This window comes from Perca flavescens, chromosome 21 (genome assembly GCF_004354835.1).
Source record: "Perca flavescens isolate YP-PL-M2 chromosome 21, PFLA_1.0, whole genome shotgun sequence".
In the NCBI taxonomy this organism is placed as follows: domain Eukaryota; kingdom Metazoa; phylum Chordata; class Actinopteri; order Perciformes; family Percidae; genus Perca; species Perca flavescens.
Genome location: NC_041351.1, coordinates 5022838 through 5048039, shown reverse-complemented (window position 1 = coordinate 5048039; position 25202 = coordinate 5022838). Strand labels below are relative to the sequence as shown.

The following is a 25202-nucleotide window of genomic DNA, read 5'->3' as shown; positions in this document are numbered from 1 at the left end:
TTTATTCTGTAATCTCTACTCCTAACTTAGTATAAGAAAAAAATAGGTTTCAAGATGAGTAATGCTGTTTACGCCAAATTCCTACCCTGCCTACGCTATGTAACTTAAAAATAGCTCTCTTTAGGTGGCAGTAGTGAAAATGAGTCATCCTCAACATTTGTTATGTTCTGGTTTCATAGTGAGGAAGACTTTTGGAGAACAATTAGATACAAAACAGAATGTCGGCTCTACAGGATGAACTATCATGTTTTTTCCCCAAATGATGTGCAGATTTTTTATTATCAAATGGCTTGAAAAATAGTGCATAGCCGTTAAAATGGAGCATGTCCGCAAAGTAGTGCACTACCATCCCTAGAGCCATGAATGGCCACAGACATATTCATTTCACCCTTTTGAGAACCGATTTCTTTTTAAAAAGAGCTCCCCAGGCATAACTGACAGAGCATATCTGTTTTGCCACAGAGATTTGATTTCAGTTACTCTACGAGTTTGACCTTAGAAGAAACGGTGATGCAGAGGAGTTCAGGAAGAGTTCGGCCCCGGAGCAGAAATCTGAACTACTTTCTTACTTTCACAGAAATCTGATTTCTTAAATATCTACAGAGAAACAGCACATGAAAAGGGGCAGATTATTTGATTCCATATGACCCTAATCACGTTTCAAAAAGATGTTTTGACTGGCAGTGATTGCCAAAATTAAGAACAAACACTTGTAGACATTTATCTCGTGTTTTAACAGGCTTAAGCATCTCAGACACTTCTTTTTGTAACATTATCCCATCTTTCTTTCTCACAGTGGGTGCACCACTTGTCTTGTCTTCAGTGCATGACTACTATTACTACTATTTAAATAATCCAAATATGTTTCTTATGTGAGAATTTGTTTTACGTCGTTGTGAACTGAATATTTGGGCTTTTGAACTGTTGAACGCAACACTTTGGCCTCTGAAAAACTGTAATGGGCATTTTTTTTACTTCATTTTTTGACATCTCATAGGCTAAATGATTATCTGATTAGTCCAGAGATGTCCCCTAGGGGGTCCGTGACCCTTAGGGAGTCCTCAGAGTTAATGCAAGGGGGCCCCCCTTGCAAATTATGTTTAAAAAAAATAACTTCTTGAAAGTTATTTTTGTTTTCAAATTTAAATGTCTGAAAATATACATTAATATGAATCCAATATAATATCAGATCAAAGGGGGGGAGGGCTACTTGGTCTCTCTTTCAGCTTAGTCTCTACTTCCTGAGACTGCTGAAGAGAAACAACCTAAGGGAGACACTGCTGGTGGTCGTAGAGAGCATATTGACGTACATTACAGTGTGGTATGCAAGCTGCACAGAAGAAATCACTGCAAAGGGTCATCCGGTCTGCAGAAAAGATAATTGGCTGCTCGCTGCCCACACTTGACAGCATCGTCTCACCCCGCTACCTCAGCAGAGCAAAAAACCTAATCAGGGACTCCTCTCACCCAGGCCACGAACACTTTCAGTTCCTCCCCTCAAGAAGGCGTTACAGGTCTGTCAGAACCCACACATCCACGTTCAAAGACAGCTTTTTTTCCCTACAGCCATCACAACTCTAAACATTCAATTACAGAAATAGGACTTAATCGTGCCGAATGATTATCTTGCCTGTTTTGCACTGCATTTGCACTTTTCCAGTACTGTGATCTTTAAAAAATAAATAAAATTATATGTATGGTGAGGGTATGGTTTGTGGAAGGGTATGGCGTGCGTATGAATGTGTACTTCTAGGCACCAGAAGGAGTAGCACTTACATTTCGTTGTGACAATGTTTTACACAAATAAATGATTCCGATTGTTATTCTGATTACTCATTATTTGCAACCTAGTCAATATCCTTGACGTTCCACTTCCCGGGATTGCTCCGGTGCCAACCGAAATTCTGCCGGATGTCCCTCATTTCGGCCGGATGTCCGTTACCTTCCTCTTCCTTTGTGTTGGCGTTATAACCTCCGGCTGATTTCTGAGGACTATGTATGGTTAACTGCTCCTGAGACCTCTGCAGGGTAAATCCAGACAGCTAGCTAGACTATCTGTCCAATCTGAGTTTTCTCTCGCACGACTAAAACAACTTTTGTAAAACAAGTTCCTTCCTGAGGCTATTTTGCAGAGGCGCCAGGAGAGAGATGATTGGTTTGTGATTGGTTTAAAGAAATGCCAATAAACCAGAGCATGTTTTTCCCCTATCCAAGAATGCCGTGTGGACTAGCCAGACCCTCCTCCGCACCGCTGTGGAGGAAGGTCTGGCAAAGCGAGACTATTTGCAACCCTACTTGCTGCCCACTGACACATTTCGGTCGGTGATAAAAAAAAAAAGTACAGAAGGGACAGCATAATAACCCAGCACAGACAGCATTCCTATTATCTGTTCAGAGCTACCTCCTGGGACATCTCTGTGAATAATAAACCAGGAGGCGAATAAAAAAAAGATTATTCCTGTGCATTTGTGCATTTGCACATAAAAATGGGTCAGATTATTTTATTCTACATGACCCAGATCACGTTTCAGAAAGACTTTTTGACTGGCAGTGATTGCCAAAATTAAGAACAAACACTAGGAAAGTCTTTTATCTCGCGTTTTAACAGGCTTAAGCATCTCAGACGCTTCTTTTTGTAACATTGTCCCATCTTTCTGTCTCACAGCGGGTGCACCACTTGTCTTGTCTTCAGTGCATCACGCTCCTCTCCTGGTTTCCTAATGCTGCATTATGTGCAGCCGTCCTACTTTGTGTACAAATGTTATTACACTCTTCTGTGTCTCTTGCTAATTTGTATGCTCATGCTAATTTCTGTATATACACAATTATGTAAACAGGATTTGCCCAAGGGAAAGACGCGTAAGGGAAGGAAGGAGGGCGATATCAAATTAAATCTGGCTTTTAATCTATTGTTTTCTTGATTTTTGGCTGGCATGGCAGGAGCTGACAGCGAGGACTTACTGGTGGTGTTGTATCTGACACCGTAGAACATCTCGGGACAGGGTCGCGACACCATTTGGCCCGCGCCGCTCCTAGGCCAGCAGGTGCCGATGCCATCGATGGAGGTGTCGCAGGAGAGTCCCGAGCCTAAAGCGCAAGGACAGAAATGTCAGACACAGACGTACATTCCCGTCATGGCTCAGGACTACATATAGCCATGGTAACAATTCTGACAATGCTCCGATGATGTTGGCAATAAGTCCTGGAGCTGAATGAGCCGTTTGTGTGCACAGGATTTAATGATTATTCCTGAGAGTCGTCTGGTGTGGCTCGTCGCCAAAATCTATTTCCAGCATTGTTCTAGTCTTTGATGTTAGTCCTTATAATCTGAGTTCAGATCTAACTTGTTTCCCTTGTGGGGTATTCCGCAACAGAGCTGCTTTTGTAACAGCTGGAATCAGTTTCACACATGATAGAGAAGAGCAATGTGTCCGACTCACCGCTCCAGTGGCCGGTGGCGTTGCTCAGGGTTTGGTTCCAGGAGGAGGCCAGCGACTGTACTGCAATCCAGAGGGGAGGGTTTCATTAATAAACCTCAATCTTTGTTTGTGCACTTTGGAAGAAGGGCTATGAAATTCTCATTAGATTCAGTTTAACAGCTACAAAGGTTGAGCATTAGAGGGCAACGGTAAACACTGGTGACAGACCTTTCCCCGAGCAATAATGGGACGGCAGCAGCAAATATGAATGTAGACGTGCCCCGAGGGTCAGGCTATTATTTCTGCAATAACTCAAGAAGATTTAGATAAAATAGATCCGGAAATAAGGCTGTTCTGCGGGGGCAAAGTTGACGGCTCACTCTAAAACTTGTTATTACACCTGTTTATAGTGAGAAATGAATGAATGAAAAATATAAAATGAGAAAAGAGAAACGGTTGAGAACATTTGCACGTTGTTTGCTCAAATGCATTAATATAAATATGTTTTCTTGACCAGTGGTTGTGTGAATTAATGTCTGTTAGGGGCTTATAGACTGAATAAGTGAAACATCTGGATCGCCCCCTGGTGGCTGGCTGCAGTATAGGTCATAAATCCTGCCTCCTCCATGTTAGCGGATGGGATATGGGCCAAACTACACATTTTTCACAAATAAGGTTTCTGTCATTTTAGGTAGTTCTTATCACGCTAATGTTTGTTTAAGTGTTAATTTTTCTGATGAGTTTGGTTTTATTAGTTATTTGATGCTATAAAAACGGGGTGAAACGTCATGATTGACAGCTGTGATTGACTCGCCATTGGTCGAGCGGGTATGGGCGGGACTTTGATACCGCGGCTCCAGTTGCAAGGGTGGTTTTTCCGCTCACAGGCACTAGGGGGAAGTGAGACGACCACCATTCAACTCAAATAAAGTTATATAACCATTCCAATGACTCTGAAGCTGTTCAGTTGAGGTAACTTAAAAGGTCCCATGGCATAAAAACGTCACTTTATGAGGTTTTTTAACATTAATATGAGTTCCCCCAGCCTGCCTATGGTCCCCCAGTGGCTAGAAATGGTGATAGGTGTAAACCGAGCCCTGGGTATCCTGCTCTGCCTTTCAGAAAATGAAAGCTCAGATGGACCAATCAGGAATCTTCTACTTACCCTTTCTCTGCTTTGCCCGCCCAGAGAATTTGGCACCCCCATGAGAGAGAGAGAGAGACATCATGGCTTTCAAACGAGCAAAGTGGCAGTTGGTCAAGGCCACCCCCCTCCCCCCCCTCCACCTTGCCCCCCCTCCTCCTCAATAGCTACAGACACAGAAATGGTACATCCTAAGGAAAGCTCATTGTGGGACTGGCTCTAGTGGCTGTAATTCTGCACCAAGGCTGAATTTCGAGAAAGAGACTTCAGATACAGTATTAGGGGACCACTAAGGTCTATATAAAAGAGACTTCAGATACAGTATTAGGGGACCACTAAGGTCTATATAAAAGAGACTTCAGATACATTATTAGGGGACCACTAAGGTCTATATAAAAGAGACTTCAGATACAGTATTAGGGGACCACTAAGGTCTGTATAAAAGAGACTTCAGATACAGTATTAGGGGACCACTAAGGTCTGTATAAAAGAAACTTCAGATACAGTATTAGGGGACCACTAAGGTCTATATAAAAGAGACTTCAGATACAGTATTAGGGGACCACTAAGGTCTATATAAAAGAGACTTCAGATACAGTATTAGGGGACCACTAAGGTCTATATAAAAGCATCCAAAGAACACCATGTCATGGGACCTTTAACTGACTAAGTCATGAGTTGCACCCCTACTCTACAATTTTTAATAATTGTTCCCACAGACACATTTCGGTCGGTGTTAAAAAAGTACAGACGTGATAATAAAGCAAAATAACACACAGAACAAACATCCTTCGTATTATCTGTTCAGAGCTACCTGGGACATATTTGTGAGTACTAAATCTGGAGGCAAATAAAATATTATTCTTGTGCATTTGTGCATATTTGTGTGTGTTCTCTGGGTGTGTGCAGCGATTTGAAGTGATTAACTACCTACTATTGCTGTATTTGGGAGGTCTACGTGGAGACGGAATAAGAAGAGAAGCCATTTTTCCAATAAACAAAAGGACAAGGTTGTGATTAAGGACGAGGGTTTGGCATTTACAGTAGTGCTTGTGAAATAGGAAAGACTGAAAATCAATTCAATCACCAGTGTAGTAACAGTGGAGCGACTCGAAACACTCGGGACGCTCCTGCCTTTTAAAAGCTTGTACCATCTGCTGTTGTAAACGTCGACTTACGTGAGACATTTCCTGAAAGCATGAGAAGAGCTTCACATGTCAGATCTGCCAAAGAGCCTGAGGGCAAGAGGCTGAGGATGGCACACGCCTGCGAACAGAGAAAAATCACAAATCAATTAGTCCGATATCACCATAACATAGTGCTAAACGCATCTATTTCTTTGCCTCGTGTTCATTTAATTCGATGAAGTTGAATCCTGCTGAAAGATCGCCCATGCCCTTGAGCAGACGATGCATGTATTAACAACTCCTCTCGCCTAATTTGGAGCACTTTGTACCCTGTAATCACGTCAACACTCTTTCATGTTTACAGATACAAGGTTTCAATAAAATATAAAGGCTGAGAAGTTGCCTTCATGGAGGGATATAATGCTTAATTCAAAATGTTTTGGGTTTGTGCATCGTGTGCATGGTGGCAGTTAGCCCACTTTACATGTGTGTGCGGAGCAGAGGGGGAATCTGCTGGGTCTCAGTTGGCAAAAGTAGCAGAGTGTTTTTGCTCTTTTCCCAATGCTCTATTTCCACACCGCGGATGTAAAGAGGTGAGTAAAGTGCAGTTTGCATGAACCAGCTGTGTAAGAGTGCTATGGACCACGTATGGAGGAGGTTGGGTGGATGGGCGGTTCATACAACAAAGGGTTTTTAAGCAGGGGGAGCGGGGAAAAACACAAGATTTCTACCCAGGAAACGTGTGCTCGTTCCTTGGGAGGGTTTTAACCCAAACCACAATCTTTTTCCTAAATTTAAACTATTTGTTTTGGTGCCTAAACGGAACTGTTGTTGCCATGCCCCTGAAAGGACCGTCATTTCGCGGTGCTCCGTAGCCGGCTCCCAGTAACCTTTTGTCGGCTAAACTCAAATAGCAACTGCCGCTGATACGAACTCTGTAGCCGGCGGCACGTGACCGTAAAATGACAGCACAGTGGATTAATATTTCATCCACACATTTTGACCTCAACGGGATTTCTTGTGAAAGCTGGAAAGCTTCCAAAAAAAGCCCCCAGTGAATGTGTGCATTGTGCTGCATGTTGCATCTGGAAACCGGTGATCACTGCTGGCACACAGGCAGCATCTGTTCGTGGCATTTATGACAGACAGAATAGACCTTCAAATTTCATCATTTATTTATGTTTTTGGCCTTTCCGGTTGACCCCAAACTAGGCGACACGTCGGTGTAGCTGAATACAGACACGAGAGGGCGGCTACTATTACCCACAAAGCCAATGTTTAATTTCCCTCTTGAATAAAACATTCCTCTCCATAATAAAGAAAAAAATCCTTTCAATTAAATAAATGTATTTGCCTCATTAAATGTGTCACTCTTAAGTGGGAAAAGCACATTCATACCTGATGGTTACAGCAGCGTGAAATGGAAGATACCAGCACTGTGTGTGTGTTTGTGTGTGTGTGTCTGTGTGTGTGTGCATGTGTGCGTGTGAGTGAGTGAGTGAGTGAGTGAGTGAGTGAGTGAGTGAGTGAGTGAGTGAGTGAGTGAGTGAGTGAGTGAGTGAGTGAGTGAGGGTGCGTGCGTCGCATCATGTAAAATGCTAGACTGCCCCAGATTTCAAAGAACTGCTCCTGAGTCTCTTTCACGCTCAGTAAATCCTGGGCAGGTATCAGAGTTCAGTAACCTACTGGACTAGTGCTCGCTGTCTGCCTCCTTCCAAGTAATTAAAGCTCAACAACTGACCGACAGCCACAATATCAACAACAGGATGAAACAAGCCTGTTTTAAAGGGGCGCTATGCAGTTTCGGCCATTTCTGTTTCTTTGCTGTAGAGCCCCCCCTACAGGTTTCTCTATAGAGCCCCCTACAGGTTTCTCTGTTGAGCCCCCCCTACAGGTTTCTCTATAGAGCCCCCCTACAGGTTTCTCTGTTGAGCCCCCCCTACAGGTTTCTCTATAGAGCCCCCCTACAGGTTTCTCTGTTGAGCCCCCCTACAGGTTTCTCTATAGAGCCCCCCCTACAGGTTTCTCTGTAGAGCCCCCCCTACAGGTTTCTCTATAGAGCCCCCCCTACAGGTTTCTCTATAGAGCTCCACCTACAGGTTTCTCTGTAGAGCCCCCCCTACAGGTTTCTCTATAGAGCTCCCCTACAGGTTTCTCTATAGAGCCCCCCCTACAGATTTCTCTATAGAGTCCTCCTACAGGTTTCTCCATAGAGCTCCCCCTACAGGTTTCTCTATAGAGCTCCCCTACAGGTTTCTCTATAGAAAATGTTCCTCAGCCATGACGATAGTGTGAAAAACTCCATCTCTACCTTGCCGGTTCCTGGATGGGCGTATGTGTGCAGTGCCGTGAAGTAATTCGTTACATCACCAGACCTGATATCACGCCATACTTCCTGATGCTGAGGCCGGCAGCTCGCCGGCAGAAAGTCTCAAGGCTGGTTTTTCCGCTCACAGGCGCTAGGGGGGAGCGAGACGACCACCATTCAACCCGAAAAAAAGTCATATAACCATTCCAATGACTCCGAAGCTGTTCAATTAAGGTAAATTAAGCTAAAAAAAAACTGCATAGTTCCCCTTTAAATCAGATTTCTGTGGCCGAAGAAGTACTTGCATCTTTAACTTGAGTAAAAGTAAGAATACAACAATGCAGAAATACTCATTAGAAGTACTGGACTAAAAGTACATGTAACGGTAACAATAAATGCCCTTCATAGTGTTATACATGTTTTTAAGGAGGATGCATTGATGTGTGAGCAGCGTTTGTTTTTTTTGGTTGGTTAAGGGGAAGCTAAGAGCTGCAAATACAGTACGTATCTATCTATAATAATAATAATAATAATAATAATAATCAAAACGTATAAAACCTAATTCTGCAACACGGGAGGAATATGCAATTTAAGCCCTATTCACACAGGACTAATATAACCTTCTGTGATTTAAAAATGATTCCCACAGGATAAGTGAAGTCTGTATTTTACTCAAATGTATTGATATCCCCCGGAACAAAGCCAATACAACTTTGAATTACTGAGATGGCGATTCGTACGGGACTAATATTGTCACACAACCACAGTGTTTGGAATTTTTACTTGACAAATTACAGACATGGCAGATTCGGGATTAAGATCACAGACGAGCTCCATAATGATTACAAATTACTACAGGTCCCCAGGTAATACTCGACCCATGCGAATAGGGCTTAATTCTTCTTTAAAAAGGGTAACTTTTGGTATTTTTCAACCTGGATCCTATTTGTTCCAACAATCACCACTCCGGTTTGGTTGAAATAAACCCTTTAATTCACCCATTTACGTGTGGAGATGTGCTGGCTCTATACACGCTAAAAGTACTGATTATTTAAATGGAGTCTGGTGGGTTTGGCGATTTCAGAGCCGTTTCTGGTTAAACAAAAAGGATCTTACTCTTTAACCAAAAGGTCTATCTCTGTAAGGAACCTTACCATAATGCGGTCAGTCTGTCAGCGGCAAAAACAGCACTTTTCCATTGCAGCCCGGTTCACTGCAGCCCGGTTCACTGCAGCCCGGTTCACAGCTGCCGGTTCACAGCTGCCGGTTACAGCATTTGCACTCAATACTGGACCAATTTCAAAGATTTTTGTTCACATTAATCACTTAGACACCCTTCAATTTACATCAATTTGTACATCAAACATGTTCTCAATTACTGTCTATATCCAGGCTGCTTCTCCACTGAGGAGACGGATCCTTTCATTATAATATTTCATCTACATTAGCATCTTTACATGCACATTATTCCCTGTTATGACATATAGGATGAGATTTAGAACATAACCTGGTTATTAATATCGCTGTATGATTTACGAATGTCTTTGATGCCTTCACATAAAACAGCCGCGGTCACTTCTGCACTGAGCTTGTCAATATGAGACTTTCTTAGACGTATGGATGTCTTGAATAAGCTTTATGATCCGATACTTGTTTTAATTCTATTTTTTTCCTTCATCATACAACTTACTAGGGCTGCAACTACCGATTATTTCCATTGTCCTTTAATTTCTCAATTAATCCATTAGTTGTTTGGTCTATAAAATGTCAGAAAATGGTGAAAAATGTGGATCAGTGTTTCCAAAAGCCAAAGATGATGTCCTCAAATGTCTTGTTTTGTCCACAACTCAAAGATATTCAGTTTACTGTCACAGAGGAGAGAAGGAACTAGAACATATTCACATTTTAGAAGCTGGAATCAGAGAACTTTTACTCTTCTTTTGTAAACAATAACTCAAAAAAAATAAATTGACTATCAAAATAGTTAAAAGTTGACAACTAATCAATTCATATTTGCAGCTCTACAACTTAGAGCACATTTTAGGCCTGCATTGAAATCAGTGAGGCAGTTTGAGAAATGTTTGCAGCTGAATATGTTTTTTCTGTCATATCCATTGAGTGTCAAAGTGCATGTGTTGCAGCAGCCCTATAGAGGTGTCCATGGTTCACCTGTAAAATGTCAATAGGAAGAATAAAGCAGAATGTTGGATGGATGGATGTATATAGAGGACTGCAGTGGGAGTGAGAGGGACAGTAAAGTCAAGTCAAGCAGATTTTTATTCGTCCCCAGAGGGGCAATATTGCTTGTGCAGTAGATGCATAGGGGAGGGGTTGTATTTGTTTGGGCGTTGAGGTCAAAATATCAACAATCTTTCTCCAGAATCGCAGATTCCACCTCTAAATAATAAAAATATAAATCATACAAGTGAAACAAGTTGATTTGAATTGAGAGCAGGTTGAAATATTCACCCAGGCCTATTTAAGGACTCAATTTCAAAATATAATGATAAGATGGAGATTTTTCACTGAACGATTACGCAAGTTGTAGAGGTTGTGTTGTGGCAAAATGTGATAAAATCTGGTATAAAATATATAATGTACAATTAGTATGATACTCAATAAGAGATGACATGTATTCTGCCTTGAAAATAAGGAAAGATCTTCTCCCTCCATATACCACCCTCAGTACCACAGAACACCTGCTGCGGCTGCGATACAGTCGCTACTAGCCACGATGATATACCATTGAAGCAGTCGTGCTAGTTGCGGATAGTCTACCCGGTGAAAAGTTCACTCAAAACTGCAAGATCAGCAAAATGACTTCATACAGTGGAAAATCCCCAGAAGAGGTGGTCTTAAGCTTCGAAAGTAGCCAATTGAGGCTTTACACGCATATTCTGAAGGTGGTCATTGGAGCATTTGGCAGGGGGAGGATCTCTCTTTTTACGATAAAAAGTGGAGTAAGACAAAGAAATCTTTAGCAAGCTTTGTCCGGGATTTGCTCGGGCTTTCTTGTGTGTTGATTTTCTTTCGTGCACATTAAAGCTCTTTTTCTAATCTGATTCCCTTGACTGCTGCGTAACTCTTTTATAACTTTTAAAACTTGCACCTAAAGCGAGTAACGAGGATCATAGAGTGGTCGCGGCGAGCGGTGGAGATCGCGCCGCTTATCTGGCCTTGAGCTGCGGACACTTCAAATTTACTTCTTCAGTTTGGCGAGCCAGCCAGGAGGAAGACGTGACGAGACCTTTCTGATCCCGGGAGGAACTGGCATTCTGAAGCACCAGGGGCCCAAACATATATCAAAGGTAGGCAGAGCCATTTTTTCTGCGAATTCTGAGTGTTGACGGAGTGCAAGTCTTGCCCAGGTGGAAAGAGTCAGAAGTCGTTTTTCTCTCCCAAAAGAACCTAGAGGAAATTTTAGTAAATTGGCATGAAGTGAATGGCTAGAATAACTAACATTAAAACATTGCCAACAGGAATCAGAAGTGAAAAAATATATGTTGTCTGTCTTGAAATACCATGGTGCGGACGAAGTGTTTGAATGATCGCATGAGTTTGGAAAGTGTGTTTGAAGGCTGAGACTAATAACTTGAAAGTGTAAGGAGTAAGGCTAGAGGACAGATGAAGGTGTACAACAGTAAATCAGACAGATAGGAAAAAGAGGTATACTTTCGGTCTCGGCACCTTTGTTGTAGCATCGACGCATAAGGTCAAGGTCGCAAGGCTGCAACAGGAGGCACGATCATTACCGAGAAAGTCAGAATAAAGGGAAAGGCACATAATAGGATCTAGCTCAGGGGTGGCTGAGAGAGTTTTTTTTAAGGGGTAAAAAAAAAAAAAAAAAAGGGATAAAATAATAGAAAATAACAAAAAAAGGGGTTATTCCGCCGAGGGCAGGCGAAGTGCGCGGGTCATCTAGGATAGATGATCTGAACCGCCCACGGGGGGCTAGGGTTTTTTAGGGTAGAAACCTTATTCCACCGAGGGGGCGATGAGCGCAGTCATTTAGGGCAAATGACTTAACCTCATGGAAAACAAGGTATAAAAAAATATATATATATATAAAAAACAAAAAACCCCGAGAGCAAGCAAACAGTGGAACTAAGGAGAGAGGTGGAGTAGAGTGTAAATTCAGAGTTCACGGCTGTAGGGAGGGGCAAAGTTGGATTCGACAGCTTGTGAATAGACAACCTAGATTACAAGCACAGCTAGAATACTGCTCACTCTCTCTTCTCTCTCTCCCTCGCTCACTCTCTCTCTCTGTCTCACACACATTTTCCATTTACACACACACCCACACACACATAGTTAACAGCGCACACACACATTTACATCCCCACACACACCCAAAGACATATATTATATACACCCACATTCACGTACACATAAACACATACACATCTCTCTCTCTCTCTATCTCTCTCTCTCTCTCTCTCAGGAAATTGAACGTATGGAAATAAAGCGAAACAAGAATGCTAAATTACTATGTTTTTATTAAATAAAGTAATAAAAGAGAAGGAAGAACGAGTAGAGGAAAAAGTAAGTGCTATATGGAAAAGTAAGTGCTAGGTTGGATTATGCAGGTAGGGATGATGTCAGAATGATAACTATGACAATGGCGGACGGCAAATAAAATAAAAAAAAATAGCTATAGCAAAGATCAAATAGGGGGCCCCACACCCAGTAATGATAACAGGAACAGATTGTGATCGAGTTGACAGCATATACATATATAACATACAATATGTTGGAAAATATATGTTGTCGGTATGGGGCATACAAGGGTTTTATGTTGGGTTGAAGGAATAGACCATAGTTGTGGTATGTTGCTAGAATTGAGTGATTTATGGAGCTACGTGGACAGAGTTTAAGGGAATATTATTATTATCATTGCAAAAGTAAAGTTACTTTCATAAGGTTAAGTAAAAAGACAATTGGAGCTGAATTGAATAAAACATGGGGAAATTTAGTTTAACAATTTAGTCACTAAATGGGTACTAAAATGCTTTGATTGTCATTTGTGGCAATTATCATAAGGAGTTATGGATTACAGTTTGAAAGTTAAGGTGGGATGTTTAAAGTTGAGATATACAAACTGTAGTCATAAGAGAATTGACACCTTAAGCATTATTTAAGTTGACAGGTTGAGAAATTCCTTTAGTCACAGGCGGACATAGGTCATAATTAACATAGGAAAACACAGAGAAGTCTAGGGAGACACACACACACACACACACACACACACACACACACATTTACAGTGCATACACAGCACTGTGGGTTAAAAGTAAACCATACATTTTAGCACAAACACACACACAGCTCATTAGAGAGCATCCCAATTTTTCCACACCCATGAAGAACAATATTGATTTACTGACGACAAGCACAATACACCCAATATTCTTACATCAACACACACTATCATGCACACTGGAGAGGAAGGCCAAGCAGGTGAAAATGACAGTACCAAAAGTGACAGCAGACGAAAATGCTGTGCTAACAGAATCCAGTTAAAGCTAATATTATGTGGAAAATCTCTAAAAAGCGGGTACAGCAAACAAAGGTTTCTCAATCTGTGGCCCACGGGAGGGACTTTTGATTTGGCTAAATGTGGGGATTTACAGACACTACGAGCAGATTAAACAAGAACAACAGCAAAAAGAAGTCTGCAAACACACAAGCGTCCAGGACACGGGACCAGAAGGTCAAAAAACTGGTGCAGAAGGCAGTGAGCATGCCATGCTCAGAAGACAGCCAATTGGGGACAGTTGCAGAAGTCCACAGGAAACAGAGGCAGGAGTTTGGCACCGACTCAGAGGAGGACCCTCTGTAAAGAACTATGTTCAGACAGACTGTGGTAAAGCAACTCCCAGGTCAAGCATCCAAATGCAGCTGACAAGAGACTGGGGAATATGACTGCAGAAACTGAGACACTCAGAGACTTGTCTGCCAAAGAAGCAGAGGAGGAGGCTCCGGACTGCAGCATCAAGATATGCAAACGACCAAGAGTGAAACTTCCTCAAAGACACCAGAAATATCAAGAGGACAAGGGGGGACCTTAGGCTGATGCAAATCTAAAGGCAGACAGGGAAAACATCATCTGGCTCTGAGGACAGGAGCCAGAGGGTCAATGAAATCTGCACCTACGGGTATGACGAAAAAGTAGCAGCTATGCGTGAGTGTTAAAATCCACACACTTTGCTGGAGAAGGAGACCCCAATCCCTGAAAATTATATATTGTCATAAGAAGCATGCTCTACCTTTTTCCAGTGTGTTTGAGTTAAGATTAAGGGTTTATAAATATAACCTACATACTAAAAATTAGAGTAAGAAGAATGTATTGGTTCCCCCAGGGAAATTGATGAGGTGTAGTCATTCACAGTCAATTTAAAAAGGATTGCACATATACCATTAGATTATATGAAGTAAAGTGTGAATGTAAGAAGAGGCAGTGAACGGTTTTAAATCCACTGTTCCATCTGAAAGTCTCCCACCGATTGTATCATGCCATAACTATGGGAAAAAATGATTGGCTAAGTGAAATTAAACTGGTATAACTATCTTATTATTGAAGAAGCAGCTACAGGAAGTCAAGTATCATAGGAAATTTGGTTAGGACACAACGTAGGATGCGTCAACTCAGCCCAGTCTGTGCGAATAACATTGAAAAAGGAAGCTGTTGAATCCTCCCCTGAATGTATTTGTTGACATTTAGCCACTTCAGTTTTAGAAAATGCTTGTGACAGGTGTCCAAATTGATGTCAGACTAAAATTCTTTCTACTGCAATCTCTCCACATTTGGCCATTAGGAATGCGCACCGATTAGATCACTGCACAAGGGGGGGAAGTGATAAGACGTTTACAGGCAGTATGGTGGTCTCCATTTCTGGCAGCCACTGTAGATAGGATGCTGCAGGAGTGCGACGTTTGTGCAGAAAAATTAGAACTTTTTGCAATTTATTCCACCACCGGACGGACCATTCCGACATCTGATGTTAGAGAACCAGTGACCTAACAGAATCAGGTAAGCTCTGGGTGCCGGCTTTACCTCTAGCACTAATGTCTATGTTAAGATGTACTAACACGCACATAACCCCCGCATGAAATGCTTACGGGACATCCCATGCTTGTTTTTTGTTTTTTCAAAAGTCCGATTGAATGACCTCCACTCAAACAGCTGGAAGATAAATTGATCAGCTGTCTAACCCAAATGTATCAAATCCATGAGTGTGTTTCAACAGGTGAAAGGTGCCACGGAAGAAAGATGTGCAGAGATTCTAGAAAACCTAATTCAGATAACTCCTGGAGATGGGGTATACATCCTATATCCAAGTGTACAAACGAAGGTGGGACCAACCAAGGCGGGAAGGCCTATTGAAAGTCCTACTAGTAACACCAACAACCCTCAGAGTAGAAGGTAAGACGTATTAATTCCATCTTAACCATCGCTGCAGAGCAAATGATCCAACCAGAGTACATAAAGCAGTTAGGGGAGGAGCATCAACAGAGCAGAACCTACTGGATCAGGAGGGGCAGGTGACACCACCCCACAGGGAGTCAGACGATACCAATGCCGCAGAAGAAAAGATTGGGTGGTATTGCATGCAGTAACACAACCAGTAGTAGGACAGCGAGCAGTAGGTCCACCTCCAGTTCCACCAGTAAGTTACCAAAGGGCAGTCCCATTATTCAGGCAAATAGGCAGATGGCCCACCCAGCAAAACCTTAACAGACGGCCAGAGAATAGAGAAAAAAAACCAAAAAAACATGGGTTTTGAGAACGCTGATCCAGCAACACTGGTTGTAATAATCCTTATCAGTGTATAAATTAAGGCTGGTTACCGAAACTCGGTGCCGATAAGGCATCAGTTTCGACGTGAACGGTAGTAACGAGACCGAATAAGAACAAAAATTATTTATTTCGGTGCCTGACTTTACACTACACTCGACAGCAGGTAACGTTAGCCTACCTTTAGCTAGCAGTTGGATTAATCACGGTTAAAATGCTGACAGCTAACGTTGACCAGTGTAAAGTGTGACTGGATTTCAACAATCTGCTCTGCAGCGCAGCAGCTGCTGACGTTGGAAAAACACAGACGGTGCGTTCACTGAAACTGGTAACCTACAGCCTCACGGTGCATTAAAAGTTTTTGTAAAATACCCTTTTCCTGGTGGTTGTTTTTGTCATACAACAGCAATTTACGGGGGAAATTATTATTACATTACTAATAAATCATTTATTTTGGCCATAGGGCCTTAGTAATAAGCAAGTTGTTCTTAAATGTCGCCGACTGTTGTTTAGTCCTTCTTTTTTAACTTTCTTAAAAAGTATTGGTTCAGGCACCGTTTAGGGACCGGCACCGTTTTAAAAGTACCTATTTAGCACCGGTATCGGAAAAAGCCCAAACGATACCCAACCCTAGTATAAATCCCATCCAAAAGAAAGGAACCCGATAACAAAGCAGAGCTAACCAAAACAAATAGCAGGCTGTGTGTTGGCGGTGGGGGTGATGGCTGCTGAGTCAGGGGAAAATACCATTGAACAAAGACATAAATCTCACCTACACCACGTCAAACCTAAGTGATCAATCATAGCTGGAAATCCAGAGGGTATTACCCTAGAAGGTTAACTAATCCACGAGCACTGCCAAGTCAAAAGTGAGGCGATAGTCAGACTCAAATGTGGGCAAAGTTTTTATGAGAGAGATTAATGTAGAACTATCCAATTTGAATACTGGACTAATGGGCAGTTGGGAGTGGATCGGTGGATTATCCTGGAGTAGGGTTTTGGAGGGAGTAGGAGTGGCCATCGGAGTTGTGATTTTGATAGCACTGATTGTTTCATGCTGTATTTTCCTGTTAGTCAGGTTAAAGATCAAGAAACCATGGCCATAGTTACAGGAGGGTTCCAAGTGTATGTAGGCTCTGAGAGCGAGATAACGGAAGATAGGAAGGAGTTGAATCAGGAAGGTTCAGATCAGTATTATGATATACCAACTGGTAACCATTCAATTGAAGAAATCTATGTGCACACGGAACCCGAACCCACCACCGAGACAAAAGACAACTGATTGACTGTGACCTAATACATGACGGCTGGCAAGTGGACATTTCTTTTGACTCAGCAGGCTAGAACCCCCATGCTAACGAACTCAGTGCATGACTAACCCAACAAATGAAATTGATCGAATGGTGACTAATTCTGATTTCTTATCACTAGACAAATATGGCAGAAAACATCAATTGGAGCTCTAGTTATGGGAAATGCTCAACAGATGAGAAGTACGGTCAACACCCTGGATCTGCCATGGGCTGAGGTTTACCATGCATCCCAACCAAACAGGGCCCAGATGATCCAGGAACTAGGCCCGCCACAGCCAGTAGGGACCAGGCACCACAACCTCCCAATCCCATCTCCAGCAGGAACCAAAACTACAGCACCCAACCGTAGCAGAACCAGCGCCAAAACCAGGACCGAGAGACAGCCCAGAAGGAGGGATGACCAGACCTGAGGACCAAGAGAGATGAACAGACCTGAGGACCAAGCAGATGGGGACTTCGAATTATCAGACACTGTGGTGGATAGTGATGACAGCACCATGGCTAAGAGCAGGGGAACATGTCCACAGCCCCACAAGATGACAACATGACACCAGCGTTACCAGTGCCTTAATGGGACAGTCCAATGATGACCATGCCAGCAGAAAGTTTCAGGAGGATGAACAGTATATGGTTAGTGAGAAATGATTGTATCAGAGTCCTATTTACCTACAGATCACAGGAGGGCAGTAAGAGATAGTTTGATGACAATCAGTAAAGGTTTCACAGCACTCAGTATATGTGAAGTGCGTTATAACCATGTGTGCCTAGGAAAAACATTTATGTAGTTAGCCTCGAAAGCTTCATGTATTCATGTGTGTTTCATGTAAATCCCGAGCAAGGTTCCGTAGATGTGTCATTGTCATTTTACACTTCTTTAAAAGTTTGTTTGTTTAGTGATAGCCATCATTTAATGATCACTCTGGCCAAAGACCACCATTATGTATACTGCAGTAAAAAACTCTTTGACAGGTACCAGATTTATCTAGGAAGTGTGACTCTATAGTCACAAAGGAGGGAATGTTGTGGCAAAATGTGATAAAATCTGGTATAAAATATATAATGTACAATTAGTATGATACTCAATAAGAGATGACATGTATTCTGCCTTGAAAATAAGGAAAGATCTTCTCCCTCCATATACCACCCTCAGTACCACAGAACACCTGCTGCGGCTGCGATACAGTCGCTACTAGCCACGATGATATACCATTGAAGCAGTCGCGCTAGTTGCGGATAGTCTACCCGGTGAAAAGTTCACTCAAAACTGCAAGATCAGCAAAATGAATTCATACAGTGGAAAATCCCCAGAAAAGGTGGTCTTAAGCTTCGAAAGTAGCCAATTGAGGCTTTACACGCATATTCTGAAGGTGGTCATTGGAGCATTTGGCAGGGGGAGGATCTCTCTTTTTACGATAAAAAGTGGAGTAAGACAAAGAAATCTTTAGCAAGCTTTGTCCGGACCTTGCTCGGGCTTTCTTGTGTGTTGATTTTCTTTTGTGCACATTAAAGCTCTTTTTCTAATCTGATTCCCTTGACTGCTGCGTAACTCTTTTATAACTCTTAAAACTTGCACCTAAAGCGAGTAACGAGGATCATAGAGTGGTCGCGGCGAGCGGTGGAGTTCGCGCCGCTTATCTGGCCTTGAGCTGCGGACACTTCAAATTTACTTCTTCAGTTGATCATGTTTTTGCATGAACACTTTCTGCAAAATAGTCAACATAACTAGAACAGCTAATAATGTAGTGGAGTAAAAAGTATAGTTCCCCCTGAGATGTACTGAAGTAGAAGTAGAAAGTAGCATTACTTAAGCACAGTTTTGAAATACTTGTACATTACTTAAGCTTTTCTGTTTCGTGCTACTTTACACTTCTTCTACATTTCATTTCACTGCACTACTGCACGTTTATCTGACAGTTACTGTTCACTTTGCGTTAGCTATTGCTTTTATAAAATGGGCATCAGGTACGTAAATATGAATATGATGATGATCAATATGAAAGCTATAGTCACATTCCAATTTAAATCGATTTTTATGAATAAATATATAGCACGTTCACGATAAAATAACCTTTCCTGGGCTAGCTGCACATATGCTATGGAACGCAGCGCAGGTAGCGTTACGCTGGGTTTCCACAGGCAGCTGAAATAACGGCAAAGCCGAGCGATTCAATTCATTCAATATGAGAGCAGCGGTATGAGTCAAGTCTGCTGATGGCGGCGAAAGTGCCAGGATGTTCACCGCTGTCCCCGCTGAGTCAACTTTTGCAGAGCGTTAGCCAATGAGAGGGCAGACTCGCGAACGTGCCTCCAATGTATTCTCCCGTGTACAGACCTTTTTCACGGCAGACATGTTGACATGTCATGGTAGGAAAAGCACAGGTGTATTCAAACCCATTAATGATGACTGCATTCCACTTAGGAGAGACCCTGGTATTAAACCATTACTGATGGCTGCATTCCACTTAGGAGAGACCCTGGTATTAAACCATTAATGATGGCTGCATTCCACTTAGGAGAGGTCCTGGTATTGTACATGCTGACTCACTGAAATAACTTACTGGGACACTTGATGGAACTGAGCCATTGTTAAGGTTATCAATTTCAGCTGTGCTTTTCCTACTATGACAAGACAAAATGTCTGTTGTGAAAAAGGTCCATACACACATGCTATATTCAAAATTCCGAGCGAATTAAAAGATGGCGATTTTCCTACACCCGACTTTATGATACGTCGCTGTATGACTTCAGCTAACAGCTAGCTTGGCGGAGGGTTGCTCAGGCAGCGGATATACCTGGTGAGTTTTTTTAGGTTTTAGTAGGTTAGTAGTAGCATTGTAGCAACTAGATGGTTGCTAGCAATACATAACAGTTTTGAACAAAGTGCACTAAACTAAACACGTTTTTAAGCGGCAACGTGTGTGATAGGCCAGATAGAAACTGATAGGAACGTGTATAAACACCAACAACAAATTGCGAAACGTGTACAGCGTCAGCATCATGTTGTTGGGACCCAATCTTGCTTGGTATCCGCTGCACGTCACAGATACAGCAGCGTTGCAGTCGAATAAAAGCTGCCTGTGGAAAACCAGCGTTAGCCTTCGCTAGCTTAACGCTAAAGAAAGGCACACAATAACACAAACTAACCGACGGAGGCAGCTGTAGAGCAGCGACTCCCGTGTTCTTCGAGGTAAAATGACTGTTTTTGTCAAAAAGGAGTCTGGTGGCTTTGAAGAGAGCATAGATAATCAGTTCCCCATCGTAAAGAGCTGTCTGACAGCAAGGTAAAGCGCTGAAATCGTTTTAAATATAGCGTCTACTCAAAGGGATACTTTGCCGATTTTAAACTGGCTCTGTGTAATGGCAGTGTGTGTGTGTGTGTGTGTGTGTGTGGGTGGGTGTGTGTAGATGAACTGCTTCCCTCCATGGCACCAGCTCTCAATTCATTAGTTTCATGTATTTTTATTTATTTAGATTATTTTATGAGCTTTTCCGCCTTTAGTTTTTGACAGGACAGCTAAGTGAGAAAGGGGAGAGAGAGAGGGGGAAGACACGCAGGAAATCGCCACAGGTCGGACCCGAATCCCGGACCTCTGCATCGAGGCACAAACCTCTCAGTATATGTGCGCCCGCTCCACCCACCTAGCCAACCCGGCCACGCTTTTATTTATTGTTTTGTGCAAAGGAATTTGAATCATAGGTATTGTATATGATTAATATATCCCGGTTATGAACCAATCAGAATGCCTGATTTGAGCTACCTTTTTTATATTTATACATATTTTTATGGCGGTTACTCATTCAGTCTCCGTTTTAAACTTGGTGCAGACTAATTTGGAACGATGTTTGAGCGCTGCTTGCACAGACGGATGTAATTTGTGGCTAAAAATGTCCCAGAAAACCGACGGACTCGACAAGCGTCATATCGCATCACGCCTATCAGAGCTGGGGCGGATAGACACCCGTGACCACTGCAGAGTCAGTTGTCCCGGATATACATGCCGATTGTAACCTTTGCCACTAAAGACAAAGCCAGATGTTAGTGGATGTTGGTGTTTTTGTGGACAGTGGGAAAGAGCCTTAAGAGACTACTTTGTAATCTAATGCAAGTTACATAATTCTAATTTAGCAGTATCAGTACTAATCAAAATATAGACTTACTTTCATACCTGAAAATCAGTGTTTTGGCTGTAAAGGCTGCACACGTCTTCACACAGATATGAAATTGTACGTGCAAGGGGAGGAAGAAAGTGATCATACGAGAAACGGATTGCATGACCCCCGAGGTCATCCCTTCTTGGTGAGACGGTGCCGTTACTGTTAAACCATCCCCGGTCATATGAGTGAATGTAGCCTACCTTATAGCAGACATGTGAGTTGCAGTGAGTGTGGGGGCCCTGCCTGGTCTTAAATCACAACAATGGGGGACACAAATAGAAAGCAGGAGGGATTTTAAAAAAGGATTCAGAGGATTCTTGACTATTCTTAGTGCGGCAGCTTCGCACACGCACACGCACACGCACACACACACACACACACACACGCACACACACAGTGATTCCCCTCAGGCATCTTTAACAGCATGTGCAACTGCCCTTATTGTTCAGAGATGAGTCTTTTTTTTTTTTTAGACTTACATTTTTTTTTTTGAACGTTTCTATATGGCATCCAAACATGAGAACAGGAAGTGAGAGGAGTGCACTTGCTGCATTAACACTTCTAATCTCCAGTGTCCCAAATCCGGGGTGTCCAGCATCATCATTTATCAACCATAAATAATATAATAAAAAAAAATAAAAGAAGGAATCATGTCACTTGAGATGGTTTTCTCATGCATTTCTTAAACCAAGGGTCCTAGTTCATATTTCAGTGTTTACAAACACGCCATCTGCGTGTTCAGCGAAGTAACAGATGCTGATTGGTAATCAAGGGAAGCGATGCAGGGAAAAAAATAAAAATAAATCAACCCCCAGTCTGTCTGTCACAATTACTGTCCTGGTTCAAAGCTCTTTACTTCAGAGAAAGGTTTTCAGTTAAGGGATGCTATTTCCTTTTTTTCTTTTCTTTTTTTTAAATAGCTGTGATATGGAGACAAAATCCAAAACTGACATCTGGATGGGATGATAGTGTTAAATCCCCCCCTTCGCATCAAGATTATGCTCTGCTGAAATCCGCAGAATAAGACAGATGCAGTTGCTTTTATTAAGCTATTTTAATTAAATGTCCAAACTGGAGGCAAAGGAAAAAGAGCAAAAAAAAAGGTGTTTTTTGGAAGATGAAGCTGAAGCGCAGATAACTTACCTCAAGCAGACAGAAGTATTTGCGACGCATTTCCACACCTTTATTTTTCACATAACGTTCACGCGTGTCCTGAAATGTCTTCTTGTGACTTGGAAAAACATTCTTTTTTTTTTTAAATCCACTCAACTTTTGACTTTTAAAATATGCCCCAAAAGAAAAAAAAAGTCGCACAATTTGCTGATAATGCACCAGAAAAACAAAGATGTTTGAAATGTCACTTCTGTCAACAGAGAAGAAAAAACTAAAAAAGCGCGTGCAGCCGGGGTTGGGGGGAGAGAATTCAGAAATAATCAGGTCTCCACGGATGATTTAATGATCCATTAAAATGATTTCACGAGGAGTCCGGGAGCAGAGATGTCTCTTCAGGTGATCAGCTGATCCTGGTCCTTTTCCGTGCGGCTCGGTTTCTCGTGAAAAAGCAGAACCGTTTGTGTTACCTAACTGGAAACCGAATCCACCTTGGAGAGACGCGCACACGGACACCGCCGTGTCCTTCACGGCTGGCACCGGACCAAAATGTTTTGAATGCACGCTTTTTCCTCCTCCCGCAGGTTAAACCGTCATGTCCCCACGCGTCGCACTCGGCGTGTGAGTCCTGCATGCGCGGAGCCGCTGGATCTGTCTCCTCGACGCGCCGCCCACGTTGTGCCACACAAACCGAGAGCATACGCGACTGAGGAATACCTCGATCCCTCTTGGTGGTTGTGTGGAGTTAATAATGCAACGGCTCTCCGCTGAGCCACATCCTAATCAGACGTCACTGCTACGAGAAAGGTAAAAGACCGGAGGAGGGACGGATTTTATTTTATTTTTTTATTTTTTGGTAAAAGAGGAACGGATCCGTGTTCATCCAGAAATGAGAAACCCTTTTAGCTTGTGTCCCAGCGCACAGATTTGGCTGTGAGGAGCGATGATGGACAGATGGTCCCACGCTTCCCCCCTGGGGGGTCGTTTAAATTAAAATCCAATGTTTGAGTTCCCAACAAAACATGCTCTTTAATAGTAGATTAAAATGTGTTCAGATTAGTGCTCACTTATCAATCAATCCAGAAACCCATAAGCAAACTAAGTGGCTGCTTAGGGCCTTGAAAGAGCTTGAAATGTCCCACAATAGAGTTCATAACAGAGCCGGTCTATTTAAAGATAGTGTTGCTGTTAATAGGTCTCACATTAGTCTTTACATGCGTATTTGTACATTATGAGTGCTTAAACTATTATATACAATACACAAGTTGGTGCCAAGTGCAGTGACAGTGTGTTACAATGTGGAGAGTCCCCAAACCAAATCCTGCTTAGGGCCCCCAAAAGTCTAGGGCCGGCCATGAATCAACCAATCAACCAATCAACCAATCAACCAATCAAATCAAGGATCCTCACAGCTGCAGCTTCGATTTAATGCAGAAGCATGAATGCTGCTTAAGCTGCTCTGCAGCGCTGAAAGGAACTGTAGAGTTTTTGGTTATAATTCTCTGTGGGTTCATCAGCTTCACCTTTCTCGTTGACCGTTGACATATTGATCTTAAGAATAACAAATATCGATTAGAGCAGCTTTAAACTCTCCGAGGATCTACACATCTGACCTGCTTGTGCTCATGCTCACTTGCATTGCTTCATTTCACCGGGAAAGGTTGGGAAACACTTGGAAGCAGACGAATGTGCAAGCTCAAGTTTGATCTGCTGTGACAGATTTGGTCTGGTGATGTCAAGCTAGGCCAGGGCACGCGTTGAAGTCATTCGTCAGAGAAATACCAGATACGATACATTTTCAGATTTGCACTCTTTTATATCTTTGTAAATGGACCGTTTGGACCGTTGTTCGGACAAAACCAAGGTCGAAGGTGTGTCTCTTGAACTCTTGTACGTCAAAAGTCAAAGAAAACTGTCATGTGGTCTTACAAGTCAAAGAAAAGAAAATTCAATTTTATTTATAGTATCAACTCATAACAAGAGTTATCTCGAGACACTTTACAGATAGTAGGTCTAGACCACATTCTATAATTTACAAAGCCCCAACAATTCCAGTAATTCCCCCCAAGAGCAAGCATTAGCAGTAGCTACAGCGACAGTGGCGAGGAAAAACTCCCTTTTTAGGGAGAAACCTCGGCAGACCCAGGCTCTTGGTAGGTGGTGTCTGACGGTGCCGGTTGGGGGTGTGATGAACAGTGGCAAATAATAGTCACAATAAAGATACTGGAACACTTTAAAATATAGACAGTACAGACGATACAGTTTACAACACATACATACACTGACGTGCACCTCTCGAAAAATGTAACTACACGTCGCAGCGACGCAAATCGCTCATCTCCTGGTTCTCCTTCTTCATAAACAACATGAGATCGAGGAGAGGGTTAACTTCTCCTGCTCCAGATTCCCCACCGTGGTCAGAAAACACAGGGGAGACTATGACTCGCTATGACTCTAGAGTCGCTACTCGCTCCGAAGCTAATCGCCGTCCCTCTCTCACTTCTCCCTCGCTCTACCACACTCCCCACACACACACACACACACACATGCCGGCTCGACGTACACACACCAGCGCACAAGTATAAACTTTAGGCCACTTACGTAGGCTACGGAGAAAGCTCTGTGTGGAGCCTCCGCAGAACCATAAAACGGCCTTAAGACGATAAGTTCGAACAAGCAATAAGCAATTCATAACCTGAAGAAGCAATAAAGTATAAGTAGTATCCAAAGTGCAATATTCGCAGCAATGAAAAAAGAAATTAAAGTGCCAGAGAGTTGCATAATTGTGTAATGATGCCGTTAAAATACCAAAGACAGTTTTAGTTTTTTTT

The 25202-nt window shown here is 42.5% G+C and overlaps 1 protein-coding gene across 1 annotated transcript in view; it reads right to left on the bottom strand.

The window, feature by feature from the left end:
- The window catches only part of LOC114548037 (corticotropin-releasing factor receptor 1), a 99048-nt gene extending 76434 nt beyond the window's left edge, over positions 1-22614 (bottom strand). The window contains exons 1-4 of the mRNA XM_028567704.1: positions 22405-22614; positions 5742-5829; positions 3441-3500; positions 2962-3087 (exon numbers count right to left, since the gene is read on the bottom strand). Coding sequence (XP_028423505.1) covers positions 2962-3087; positions 3441-3500; positions 5742-5829; positions 22405-22434 — 304 coding nt within the window. The 5' untranslated portion in view covers positions 22435-22614. The remainder of the gene's footprint in view (positions 1-2961; positions 3088-3440; positions 3501-5741; positions 5830-22404) is intronic.
- Between the last annotated feature and the right edge of the window lie 2588 nt (positions 22615-25202).